The 14,635-nt window shown below is 43.5% G+C and overlaps 1 protein-coding gene across 1 annotated transcript; it reads right to left on the bottom strand.

Annotated features, from left to right (window-relative positions):
* Positions 1-344: 344 nt before the first annotated feature.
* Positions 345-11,131, bottom strand: LOC143287196 (uncharacterized). The gene is made up of 7 exons (XM_076595140.1): positions 11,104-11,131; positions 6,663-6,897; positions 5,369-5,514; positions 4,019-4,169; positions 3,083-3,219; positions 2,149-2,272; positions 345-708 (listed from the first exon to the last, which is right to left on the bottom strand). The coding sequence occupies exons 1-7, from the start codon at positions 11,129-11,131 to the stop codon at positions 345-347; spliced, it is 1,185 nt and encodes a 394-aa protein (XP_076451255.1).
* Positions 11,132-14,635: the final 3,504 nt, after the last annotated feature.

The raw sequence follows: 14,635 nt of genomic DNA, 5'->3' as shown, positions 1-14,635 counted from the left end.
TGCATATCTATATTCCCCACCCCATCCCAAAATCACTACAACAGGAAATAGAACAAGATAAATAGAAAAAAAAATCTATAAAAAAGCTAACAATTTCTACTCCATGACCACAACGACCGTAACATCTAGATAAATTAGCGAATGAACGAATAAATGATTCATAATTATACAAAAAAAAAAACAACAACAAAAAACAAACAACAAAACAAACAAACAAAAAACATACAGCATATCTATATTCCCCACCCCATCCCAAAATCACTACAACAGGAAACAGACTTAGACAGATAGAAACAATAATCTTTTTTCTTTAAAAAGAAAAAAAACCCCAACCAAATCAAAGCTTACATCCTCAACCCCATGACCACAACGACCGCCGAACACACAAGCACACGCAACGCTTCCCCGACAACAGCCATGGCTCCACCACCTGCTCCCATACTGCCCCTGCTGTTGTAGTCACCGTCATCACCACGACCAGTGTCGGGATTCTCGATCTTTTTGGGAGGGGTGGGTCGCACGGTGACGGTGGGTGCGGGCGTGGTGACCTTCTTGCAGATGGACTCGTACACGCGCAGGGTCTCGCTCCCCTCCCGGCAAGGCTTGGGTATGGACGTGCACTCGTAGGTTGACACCATGTCCGTGGACTCCGCCCCACAGGAGTCTCTGAACTTCTTCAGCTCGCAGTCCACCTTGCTCAGCTTGGTTCTGTTGGGTGGACACACAGAGAAAGGGGGAGAGGTAGCCAAGTGGTTAAGACACTTATGTTCTGTTGGATGGACACAGAGAGAGGGGGAGAGGGGGCAGAGTTGGTTAAGACACTGTACTGTTGGATGGACACAGAGAGAGAGAGGGAGATGTGGCAGAGTGATTAAGACACTGTACTGTTGGATGGACACAGAGAGGGAGAGGTGGCCAAGTGGTTAAGACACTGTTCTGTTGGATGGACACAAGAGAGAGAGGGAGAGGTGGCAGAATGGTTAAGACACTTATGTTCTGTTGGATGGACACAGAGAGAGAGGGGGGAGGTGGATAAGTGGTTAAGACACTGTTCTGTTGGATGGACACACAGAGAGAGGGGGGGAGGTGGATAAGTGGTTAAGACACTGTTCTGTTGGATGGACACAGAGATAGGGGCAGAGGTGGCACAGTGGTAAGACACTTATGTTCCGTTGGACACAGAGTGGAAGGTCTGTATGATCGTCACTCGTGTCCGACTTAATGACCACCAGAACAGCAGAGGGTAGAGGCATCCGCTGTCCTGACTATCTGGGCTATGATTTGATTTTGTGGAGAGTGTCTTGTTGCCCAAGTTATAGCCACACTTCTGTCGGTCGGCCAAGAGGGTTTTAGGACAGTCGGTGTTTGGGACGGTCCCCAAAGGCCAACTAGCCCACAAGGCTGCAGCACGTGCACTAAGAGCCAGTGCAATCTTGCCTCCTAATTTCAGTGTCATAGTCCTTTACAAAAGACTAAGCTGTAAATGACATCCCATTTGCAGTGGGCAAACCACTGATCATACAGCGCTCGCTATATCGTGTTGGCCCGAGGTGGCAGAATGGTTAAGACATCTTAGTGCCAATGCAGTGTCCGAGAGGGTCTGCGTTTTTTTTTTGTTTGTTTTTTGGGAATCCCCCGGTCTCACGCTGTCTCCCAAGTGTATGGTAAATCAAACCGAGCGTCTAGTCGAGACGAGGTCGTGTGTGCAGCTCGCACTTGGCAGCGCACTGAAAAAGAACCCATGGCAACGCCAGGTGCAGCCCTCTTGGCAACATTATGTGAAAGAAAATCGAATTTGATATGTTCACAAATATATGCATGCACTCAAGGCCTAAGTCGTTGGGCTATGCTGCTGGTCAGGCAACCGCGTAGCAGATGTGGTTCAATTCACACGGATTTATCCAAACGCGGTGAAACTGGACACACCCCCCCTCACACACACACACACACACACACACACACACACAACCAAAACAACAACAACAACACACACACAACCAAAACAACAACAACAACAACACACACACACACAAACAACGCAAACAATACACACACGCACACACACACACACACACACACACACACACGCTCGCGCACACACACACAACCCTTATCCCCGGGGGCCCACCACACACACACACAACGTACTGGCAGAGTCTCCCTTGGTACTGGGACGGCTTGGTCTTCCCCGTGATGAACCTCTCCTCCTGGACCTGCTGGAAGAGCAGCCCCACCTCCTGGTCACACTGCCTCAGGGCCGGGGACGATGGGCCTCCGAAACACTGCAGGGTCTTCAGGTAGTCTGTCACACACACACACACACACACACACACACACACACACACACAGACACGCACGCACGCGCGTATACACACACACACACACACACACATACACACACACACACACACACACACATACACACACACACACACACGTGCGCACATGCACACACACACACACACACACACACAGAAACGCATATGTACATCTAACTGTAAACACATAGCGATCATCTTTCTAAGATTAGGTGTAAATGCTCATAAGAAGAAGAAGAAGAAGAAGAAGAGGAGGAGGAGGAGGAGAGGAAGAATTTCATGGCGACCACTCACTGTCCAGGTCGTGACAGAAGAAGGAGAAGAAGAAGATCTCATGGCAACAACTCACTGTCCAGTTCATCACAGAAGAAGAGCAAGAAGAACAAGAACAAGAACAACAAGAAAAAGAACAAGAAGAATCTCATGGCAACAACTCAGTGTCCAGTTCATCATAGTAGAAGAACAAGAAGAACAAGAACAAGAACAACAAGTAAAAGAACAAGAAGAATCTCATGGCAACAACTCAGTGTCCAGTTCATCATAGTAGAAGAACAAGAAGAACAAGAAAAAGAACAAGAAGAATCTCATGGCAACAACTCAGTGTCCAGGTCATCACAGAAGAAGAAGAAGAACAACAACAAGGCGAAGAAGAAGAAGAATCTCATGGCAACAACTCAGTGTCCAGTTCATCACAGTAGGAAAAGAAGAAGAAGAAGAACAACAACAAGAAAAAGAACAAGAAGAATCTCATGGTGACCACTCACTGTCCAGGTCATCACAGAGGACCTTGGTGGCCCGCTCCATGCCTTCTAGGTCCACGCCCAGAGTGTAGAGGCGTTCCATGATCTTGGGACATTGGGTGGCCAGAGGACTCAGGCAGGTGAACAGCTTCTGTCGGGAACTGCACGACACACCACACCACACCACACACCACCACCACAGTGTAAGGCTTTCGTGTCTGTGCCCGCTTTGTTTTGACTATCTCTTGGGTCTTGGCTACGTCCAGGCTTTGAATATCGTTCTCTCTCTCTCTCTCTCTCTCTCTCTCTCGCTCTCTCTCTCTCTTAGACACACACACACACACACGCACACACGTACACACAAACACACACACACACACACACGCGCGCGCACTGACACAGACACACAGACAAACACACTGACACAGACACAGACACACACACATACTGACACAGACAAACAAACAGACAGACGCACATACACTAATACAGACAGACAGACAGACAGACAGACACACACACACACACAACACACACACACACACACACACACAGAGAAACACCCCCTACTCCAAACACCTAGTCTCCCTCCCTCCACACACACACAATTGAGAAAAAAAACACCACTTTCTAAACACACACACACACACACACACACACACACACACACACAGACAGACAGACAGACACAGACACAGACACACACACGCACTACAAACACACCCACATAAAGATTCAGATAATCGACGACGACAAAAAAACCCACAAAACAAAACCAACCAACCAAACGAAAAAAAAACCCTATCAAACAACAACAACAACAAAAAACAAACAACCCCCCCCCCCACCCCCCACCCCCACACACAAACAACAAAAACGACGACGACAACAACAATGACACATGAGTATACAGTAAACAGTTAATAAATATAAGGACCGGGTAGGTCACTCATCACGGACTTGCAGAACTTGGTGGCAGAGGCGCTGTCGTTGCCGACAAAGGAGAACTTGTCTGTGATGATGGTGGCGTTCTGGTTCAGGATGGACGTGGGGTCCACCTCCACCGCACCGAAACACTGGATCAGCGTCTGCATGGCTGCTTGCTCGCAGGCTGTCAGTCACAGACACACACACAGACAGACACACGGACACACGCACACACAGATACACACAGACACGCAGACACGCACGCACACACACACACACACACACACACACACACACACACATATATATAAACCACACATAGAGGCACGTATACAGAAACCCACACGGGCGCGCACACTCGCGCTCACTCACTCAGACACACACACACACACACACACAAGTTTAAAACATGCACGCAGTCACACAGTCACTTACGTAAGTGCTCCCGCACTTACGCGTAGACAGACAGACAGACAGACAGACAGACAGACAAACGGACAGCCACAAACGTTCATGCACACAAGCTGATGATTTGATGATACTGATAATGATCGTTCACAAAAAAAAGAAGTGAGAAAACGACACTACCATCATCACACCAAGAATAAAACAACAACAACAACAACAAAACAAAAAACAAACAAAAGAAAACCAAACCAACCAACCAAACAAACAAAAAACCCAAACAAACAAAAACAAACAAACAAAAACAACAACAACAAACGAATACGTTACAGAACAACTCATGCTCAACCCAACACTGAACAGCAGTGAATGGTCAGTAATTCGTTTCAGATGATACGACATCTATCAGAGCTGTGCATGATGACGACGACGACGAGGACGACGACGATGATGATGATGATGCTGATAACGAAGACAACAATGATAACAACTTCAACAACGACGACGACAACGACAACAACGACACTGATTATGATGACAACGACTACGACGAGGGTGATGACGAAGACGACGACGATTATGATAATGACGACAACGACGATGACGATGACGATAATAATAATAACAATAATGATAAATGATAATAATGATAATAATAATAACAACAATGACGACAATGACAATGATGACAACGACGACGACAACGCCTATTACTACGACGACAACGACAATGATGATAATGTTGACGACGATGACGGTAATGATGACAATGACGACGATGATGACAATGACGAAGATGACGACGACGATGACGATAACGACGACGATGACGATGATGACAACGACGACATTGACGACGACGACGAAGATGACGACAGTGACGAAGATGACGACAATGACGATGATGATGACGACAATGACGAGGATAACGACGACGACGACGACGATGATGATGATGATGATGAATTTGGTACTCACGGTCCCCGCAGAAGCCTTCCATGAAGGCCAGCAGCTGCCTGCCACGGACCAGCATGGTGATGCGGTCCTGCTGCTGGCACTGGGTCTTGTTCCACTTCTGCATCAGCTGCAGGATGCAAGGCACCACCTGGTCCTGTTTGCCCACACTGACACACACACACACACACACACACACACACACAGAGGACAGAACAGACAGACAGGCAGCACGCGCATACAGACAGACAGCACGCGCGTCACCGCATACACACATATACATACACACGCGCGAGCGCGCGCGCGCACACACACACACACACACACAGAGGTTCGTGTTATTTCATTTTATTTTTTTTTCATTCTATTCTAACACACACACACACACACACACACACACACACACACACACACACACACACACACACACACACACACACACACACAGAACACACACACACACACACACACAGAACACACACACACACACACACACACACACACACACATACACACACACAGCGTCGTCGTCGTAATTACCATCATCATCATTATTATTATCATTATCCATTAGTGGTAGTAGTAGTAGTAGTAGTAGTAGTAGTAGTAATAGAAGAATCATTCTTCTTCTTATCATCATTATCATCGTCATCATCATCAACAACATCATCATCGTCATCATCATCACACGGTCCCACACAGGTGAAAGACTCCCTCCTTCCCTCACCTGTACATGAGGTCCCTCAAGCCGCTTTAGGTCATGCCGGCGACCATCGTCATCATCATCATCATTATTATCATCACCGTCATCATCATCATCATCATCACCGTCATCATCATCACCATCATCATCATCACCGTCATCATCATCATCAGTAACATCATCATCACCACCATCATCATCATCATCACCATCATCATCATCATCATAATCATCATCGCCGTCATCATCATCATCAATAACATCCTCATCATCACCATCACCCCCTCCCTCCCTTCCTGCCTCACGTGCACATGAGGTCTCTTTAGTTCATGCCGGCGACCATCATCCTCATCATCAACATCTTCCTCCTCCTCCTCCTCCTCATCAACACCATCATCATCAACACCATCACCATCAACACCATCAACATCAACACCATCATCATCATCACCATCATCACCATCATCATCCCCTCCCTCCCTTCCTGCCTCACCTGCACATGAGGTCCCTGAAGCCGCCGTAGGTCATGCCGGCGACCATCATCATCCTCATCCTCATCATCAACATCATCATCATCATCACCATCATCATTCCCTCCCTCCCTTCCTGCCTCACCTGCACATGAGGTCCAAGAAGCTGCTGTAGGTCATGCCGGCGGGCAGAGCCCCCGTCCGGTTGCCGGAGATGATGAAGAGGGTGCCGTTGTAGTCGATGCCGTTGGACTGCAGACATTGCACGGGCAGCTCTTGCTCCAGACCCCTGCTGCACGGCCCCAGCTGTCCCGGCTGCTGCGGCGGCGGCTGCTGCTGTCCGTGTGTCACGTGCAGCTGTGTGCACAGCAGCGCCAGCACTGTGAGAAGAATCACAATGATACTTCAGCGGTAAGGGGTTCCATGCTATTCGAATAGGTGGTGGTGGTGGTGGTGGTGGCGGCAGTGGTCACCGGTGGTGGTGGTAAAGTGTTCTGGATTAATTAAAAGTTTCAAGGAAGTTTCAACTTCACAAAGCGGTGTCAAAGCAGTGAAAAAATGAATGCAGTAGGGTACCAAGCTGAATGGGTGGCGGTGGTGGTGGTGGTAAAGTGCTTTAATTACAAGTTTCAAGGAAGCTTCAAGGAAGTGTCGAAGCACTGTTCAACAAATGCAGAAGGGTGCTAATCCGAATGGGTGGCGGTGAAGTGCTTTGAATAAAAGTGGAGTGATGGCCTAGGAAGCGAGAGAATCTGTGGAAGTGGATTTTTCTACAGAATTTTGCCAGGAACAACCCTTTTGTTGCCGTGGGTTCGTTTACGTGCGTTAAGCGTGCTGCACACGGGACCTCGGTTTATCGTCTCATCCGAATGACTAGCGTCCAGACCACCACTCAAGGTCTAGTGGAGGGGGAGAAAATACCGGCGGCAGAGCCGTGATTCGAACCGGCGAGCTCAGATTCTCTCGCTTCCTAAGCGGACGCGTTATCTCTAGGCCATCACTCCACATGTAGTGGTGTTGGTTAAAAGAAGATTAGAAGAATTGGACGGTGGGTGCGTGGGTGGTTGTGGTAAACTGCTTGAAAGATTTTTAAAGGAGATTCAGTTTCAAGGAGGTGTTGTCAAACCAGCCGTACAGTACAATAGTGCGTGAATGCAGTGCGTGCGAAGTTGGTTGTAGAAGGTTAGAAGAATGTGGGAGGGGGGAGGGATCCACGGGGGGTGGCGGGTGGGGGGGGATGGGGCTGGGTAAATAATAATAATAATAATAATAACAGTTTATTTATATTGCGTCTTTCACTAAAATACAGTAATGCTCAAGGCACATTACACGAGTAAAATATAACAAAAATAAAAACTACACAAAAATCACAACCACATGTTAAAAAAAAAAAAAAAAAAAAAAAAAAAAATCTCCCCAAACCTCCAAAAACCGTTCCGTGTGAACAATTCACCACAAACAGCCGGGGACTGGACCAAACATCTTCCACGTAATAAAAAACCAATCATCAAAGCGTGCAGTGTTTGAGTGTAAAGTGTTTGAGTTGCAAGGAAGCCTCAGTTGCAAGGATGTGTCAAAGAGTGCGGACTGATCCATATGTGCAACACCACAATTGCTCAGAAAGAAAGAAAAGGGGGAAAAAAAGACTAGATGCCTGAACCTCCGCATACAAACCCCAACGCGCCTTGAGAGTCCCACCTAACACAGCAGTTTCAGTTTTCAGTTTTCAGATTCAGTAATTTCAAGAAGGTGTCCTAAGTGTGCGCACTGATTCATATAAGCTACGCCACAACAGGAGAGAGAGAGAGAGAGAGAGAGAGAGAGGGGTGGGGGCTGGGAGGTGGCAGGGACTGTTAACATGCAAAATGTGAATTCACCCCAAGCAGACACAAATCGTGAAGGAGGAATGAATACAAAGGCCGAGAAACACTCTCTCTCACACGAAACTGAAGTCGTATTACAGGGGACGGTGGCAGAAAAACCACGTAGATGAAACAAAAAAAAAAAAAAAAAAAAAAGGATGAGCTTTGAAGAAGGTCTCATTTGGTGATTTATTTATTCATTTATTTATTAATTTTTTTACAAAGTGCTTAATAATTGTGTGACAATTAGTAGGTAATCCTACATCTCCCCCCATCCCTACCCCCACTCTCTCTGATCATTAGAATTTAAAAAAAAAGGTCTAGTCGTTATTTTGGATTAACAATGTCAGTTTCGTTTTTAAATAACACCACCACCACCACCATTACTACCGCTACTACTACTACAACTATTACTACTACCAGCAACAATGATAATATTAACAACAACAACAACAACAAAAATGATGATGATGATAATAATAATAATAATAATAATGTGAATTTATGTAGCGCCTGTATTCTCAAAAGTGCTCTCATGTGGCGAAAAAAAAAAAAAGTGTTTAAATATGGTGACACGATTAATAGCTGCATCTCTTCCAGCCCCCCTCCCTCTCTCTCATCTTTAACAAATAATCATCATCATCATCTTGGATCTGCAATTCCTGTTTCTTCTTAAATAATAATGATAATGATAATAACGATACTATTACTACTACTACTAACAACAACAACAACAATAATAATAATACCCCCCAAAACGGAGTATGGCTGCCTAAACGGCCATACATGTAAAAACCCACTCGTGTACACATGGTTTACAGCCCACGAACGAAGAAGAAAAGAAGAAAAAGATAATAATGACAATAATGTGCTCAACAATAATGATGATAAGTATAATGATAATGATGATGATGATGGTAACAATAATAATAATAATAATGTGCTTAAAAAACAACAACAACAAAAACATCAACAGTGGTGATTGGGAAAGTGTGAACTGTTCACTAATTCGTTTGTTTTCATTTCGTTTTGACATTAAAAAAAAAATTGTTGACGAGAATTTGAATGAGTCGATGGATTATTTTCTGTTTTAATTGCTTGACGCAAAAAAAAAAAAAAAAAAAAAAAAAAGAAGTTTATTTTTTTTAATTAAAAAAAATGATTTGAATTGAAATGAACTAACATATTAATGTCTATTGCAGTGCGCTTGTCTTATGACATAATCATGTTGATCTGTACAATCTAAGAATGTTGAACCGTATTGAATATAAATTTTTTTTTCAGTTTGTGATTTCTTGAATTCCACCACCACCACCACCGCCGCCGCCATCACCACTAACTGCAGCGGCTGTAACAAATACCAATAGGTTTATGATGATGACGATGACAGTCAACGATGAAATACAGTAAATGCGACCTTGTCAATCTAAAACCAAATCAAATAAAAACAAAATGACACAAACTGTGCAAAAATGGAACGAAACAAAACAAAGGTGTGGCCAATGAACATATGCAATTTCAGCATGTTACCTTATAAACCTTAACTCACTCAGTACGGCCAGTCCTCTCTTCTCCTCTACACAGACCCCTCGGATGTCCAGTGGGTGTCTGAATGACCCAACCTTTAGCTTCCGTCGTCAGAATTGTGGTATTCTTTGTCACCATTCACGTCTTCAGTATAAGAGCCTTCTGCTTGCAATATTTTGATGATGGTAATTGGGGTGAAACGCTGTTAACGTCGTCTCTTTCCCCGTTCGTATGGAAAGAGTTAAAGATACGTCACAAATATAAAAGAACAGAAAACATAAAATAAAATAAAAAAACTAAAAGAAAGTAGGAAAAAAAAAGAGAATAGAGTTAAGGTGTTTGTAGGAAATAAATTTTCAATCACTTTATATTGCTTGTTAGCTTATCATTGTTGATGTTGTAGGTCTGCTACTACTACTACTACTACTTCTACTGCTACTTCTACTACTACTACTACTTCTACTACTACTTCTTATTTCCTCCCCCTCCTCTTCCTCTTCTTCTTCGTCTTCTTCTTCACGTAGGTGTTAATGTAACCATTGTTCTTTTCATTGCTTAGTTATTCCTAATGGACTATTCCAGTTACTATTCTTATTCGTCGTTCTTACTACTTTATCTTATATCATTTTATTTCTATACTTTTATGTTTTGTGTCGTTAAATGGGCAGAATTGTAATTCTTTACCCATCAACGATTCAATAAATCAATCAATCAGTCTTCTTTTTCTTCTTCCTTGTCGCTGTTTTGCTGATGTTGTTATTGTTGGTGTTGGTTGAGGTGAGTGTAGCTGTTGCGCTGTTGGCGTTGTTTGTTTCTGTGGGTTTTTTTTTCTTCCTTCTGTTTCTCTCTGCCTTTATTTTATTCCTTTGCTGCTTTCTTCCATTTTTTTCTTTCTTCGTGACTTTTCTTTCAGTCTCCACCGACGAAATAAGTAATGATGACAACGACGATAACAACAACAACAATAATGATAATGATAACAAGAACAATAATGATCATAATAATGATAATAACATCAACAACAACAAAAACATATACAAACAAAAACAAAACAAAACAAACAAAAAAACAACAACAAACACACACAAAAAAATCCAAACCCCGTCCCCCTCCGCTCCCCCCTCACTCCCCCCCCCAAAAAACAACAACAACAACAACAACAAACAAAAACAACAACAAAAACCCAATGTTACTCACCAGCAGAAACCAACATTTGAAACATCATTTTGCGTCGTTTCAGGAACACACGGTTAAAATAACAGACCTGTAAACAAACTTTGTTAAATTTCACAGATCAGGATAAAGTCCCTAAACAAACTGAAGAGCAAACGACAGAGTTCGCTCAGTCCTACCCTGAGAGAAAGGGAAGTAAAATCCGAAAGGGAGTGCTTCCAGTCGACAAGTCAAGTTCTTCGCTGCTGAGAAAAAAATGGACTATAAGAGCGAAGAAGAAGACTCGCTTCCCCCCCCCTTCCTTCCTTCCTTCTCTTCTTTTCGCTAAGTACTGTTAACGACCACACCGACGTCAACAAAATTTCAATAACTCACTAACCACTCCCTTTCCTCTAGTCACTTTTCAAAATGACGTACATCCGGTGGCAACGCACGAGAAAAGGAAAGGAAAAGAAAGGAAAAGGTTCAGCTGGTCACGTGCTGCAACAGGAAGGGGGGGGGGGGATGTGGGTGGTGGAGGAGAGGGTGGGGTGGGTGTGGGGGTGGGGGGAGGCGGGAGGTGATGTGGTAGTCTTCGTGACGCCGACGGGATTTTATGATTGAAAAGCTGTCATGTTTGCTCCCTCGTAAACTCTCGGTGTGGTGATCCAAACTAGGAAGCTCATCAGAAGCTGAGGGGGCAGGCACCTGGGTTTATTATTAATTAGCTGGGCCCGAGGGGGAGGGGAGGGGAGGGGAGAGGACGAGTGCGTGTTTTTCCCCCTGTGGGATGTTTGCCAGAAGTTGACAAGTCATCCTGCTCGTATTCTAATGTCACTGATGCGCAGTGGCGATGCTTAGCTGGGATAGGTTTCCCTTTCAGTTAAGCTGACGAGCTGTTTTCACTTATGATTTAAAAGAATGTGGAAATTATATAAATTATTCAGAGAGATTAGCACAATTAGAATATTTGTATAAGATATGGGTAAAACGCCAGTTAACGACTCTAGGCAGAGTAGCTGTTAAAAAATATATTATTCTTTCTAAACTGACTCATCTGTGGCTGCTTTTGCCAAACCCACCAGATACATTTTTTAATACGTGTCAACACATTTGTTATAACTTTGTTTGGAACAGTTTACCAGATAAGATTAGCCGTAAAACTGCTCATAAAAGTGTAAAACAAATGGTGGTATTGGTCTTACTGATGTCACATTGTTTGTCTTACCTTTAAAACTTTCCTGGATTCGTAAAGCTGAAAAATCAAATCACAAGTGGAAGCACCTTCTGCTGTGTAACTTCCCCCAATGGCCAGCTATTGATAAATATAGTCCAGAGTTTATTTTAAAATTTGCCAAATATAACCAGTTCTGGACAAATGTCCTTGAAAGTTATAAGATTTTCTTTTATAAATGTGAACCTAAAAACTCAGCGGAACTGCTCGCTGAGCCATTGTGTTACAATAATCGTGTGGTAATTGGTAAAAAGTGCATTATATCCAGACTGCTCAGTAATCATGATGTGTATTTTCTTGCAAATTTTTTGATGATGATGGTAAAGTTCTTTCATATGTAAGCTTCAAAGAAAAATAGGATTTGCACATTGATTTCCTTAATTATGCTGGATATAAATCGATAATAAATGAATTAGTCAAAAAGTATGATATTACTGTGGAGAGCAACAGATACACAAATATTTCGCTCTGCTTCAGACACTTGTTTTCTGTTTCTAAAGGCTCAAGACCATATTATGATGTGTTGATTGAAAATAACATGAAACCAAAATGTTGTAACAAATGGGACTTGAAAGCTTTTGATGCATCATAACTGGAAATTTTGTTTTATGCATGCACACCAAATTGTTGATATAAAACTGAAATGGTATCAGCTGAAAATGATGCACACATGTTTATGTACAAAAATTATTTTAAAAGAAATTGGTATTACTGATGATAACAACTGCAGTTTTTGTGGAGAACACAAAGACAGTATTGATCATGCTTTTTGGAAGTATAATTATGTGCAAATGTTTTTTGAACGCTTTAACAAATTTGATAAAAGAGAGATGTGTTAACACACGAAATTTAAAGTTAACAGAGTCACTTGTGTTATTTGGATATGATGTGACAATAACAACTGTGTTTTGTGTTATATAATATTATTTGAAAAGTATTACTTTTATTTATGCAAAATTGAAGACAGCTTTCCACAAATATCAGTTGTTGTTTTTTTGACAAATTAAAAAGTCGGTATAAAATTGAAGAATATAATGCATACATTAACTTTAACTGTTCCACTTTCTTACCAGATGACTGCCTTAAAAAATATTGATCATTAAAAGATTAATGAAAACGGTGGTTATTATTGGACAGTGATGTCAGTGGTTAGCACAAGTCAGTGGTCAGTGATGGTCAGCAGTGGTCAGTGCTTGGCAGCGGTGGTCAGTTGTCAGAAGTGGTCAGTAGTCAGAAGCGGTCAGAAGCGGTCAGCAGTGGTCAGTAGTGGTCAGAGGTCAATAGTCATAAGTGGTCAGTATACAGTGGTCAGTGGTTGGTTCTGGTCGGTCAGTGTTCAGCGGTTGTCAGTGATCAATAGTGCTAGTGGTCAGTGGTGGTCAGCTGTCAGCAGTGGCCAGTGTTGCTCAGCAGTGGTCAGTGGTGGTCAGCATTAGTCAGTGGTCATCAGTAGTCAATAGTTGTCATCAGTGGTCAGTAGTCAATAATGGTTAGTGGTCACTATATGGTGGCCAGCAGTGGTCAGTACTGGTCAGTGGTTAGCGGTGATCAGCAGTAGTCAGCGGTCAGTGGTGGGCAGCAGTAGATAGCGGTCAGCAGTGGTCAGTGGGCAGTAGTAGTCAGTGGACTGTTGTGGTCAGTAGTGGTCAGTGGTAGTCACTAGGTAGTGGTTGTCAGTGATCAGCAGTGGTCACCAATGGTCAACGGTCAGTGTTGGTCAGTGGTCAGCAGTGGTCAGTTTGCAGTTAACGAAATCAAAAACAAAAAACCAGGACATCTTGATAATGCACAAATGTGACAAAACAACGCAATCTGATGATTTTGACGTAGCGGTCAGTAGTGGTCAGCAGTGGCAAGTACTGGTCAGTAATTGCCAACAGTATAGTGAAATCCTGCTAAAACATTCCAATATTGCATACAAAGTGATGCAAGCTGAACTCTGATAGTGGTCAGTAGTGGTCATGCAGTGGTCAAACAACTTCAAAGACATAATGCACAACAAATGCGACAACATAATGCAGTCTGAGCACTCTTGAACTGTGGTCAACAATAGTCAGCAGTGGGGGAACATAGACCTGGGGAAACTTAGACCTAGGGGGATATAGACCTGGGAGAACCTAGACCTGGGGAAACATAGACATGCTCCCCTGCACTGCATGCCAACTAGATCAGTATTAACCTCTCTGATGTTGTCTGATAGCACGGTGTGAGCAGGCGTGGAATGGCACGTGGACATACGTGTATGTCTGTGTTGGGGTGGTGGTGGTGGGTGTGGGTTTGTCTGTGTGTGTAAACAGACGCTAAGGTCAAGAAAAAAAAGGATTGCCTAAGTCAGCGTCGCCT

This window comes from Babylonia areolata, chromosome 11 (genome assembly GCF_041734735.1).
Source record: "Babylonia areolata isolate BAREFJ2019XMU chromosome 11, ASM4173473v1, whole genome shotgun sequence".
NCBI lineage: Eukaryota > Metazoa > Mollusca > Gastropoda > Neogastropoda > Buccinidae > Babylonia > Babylonia areolata.
The sequence above is the reverse complement of the archived record's forward strand: the minus strand, read 5'-3'. Positions and strand labels throughout refer to the sequence as shown.

Excerpts from the sequence above, each read along its gene's own strand:
- LOC143287196 (XM_076595140.1), bottom strand. The coding sequence starts at position 11,131 with ATGATGTTTCAAATGTTGGTTTCTGCTG. Across the intron at positions 6,898-11,103 it reads TCAAATGTTGGTTTCTGCTG|TGCTGGCGCTGCTGTGCACA; the intron begins GTGAGTAACATT and ends TTCTTCTCACAG. Across the intron at positions 4,170-5,368 it reads GGAAGGCTTCTGCGGGGACC|CCTGCGAGCAAGCAGCCATG; the intron begins GTGAGTACCAAA and ends TGTGACTGACAG.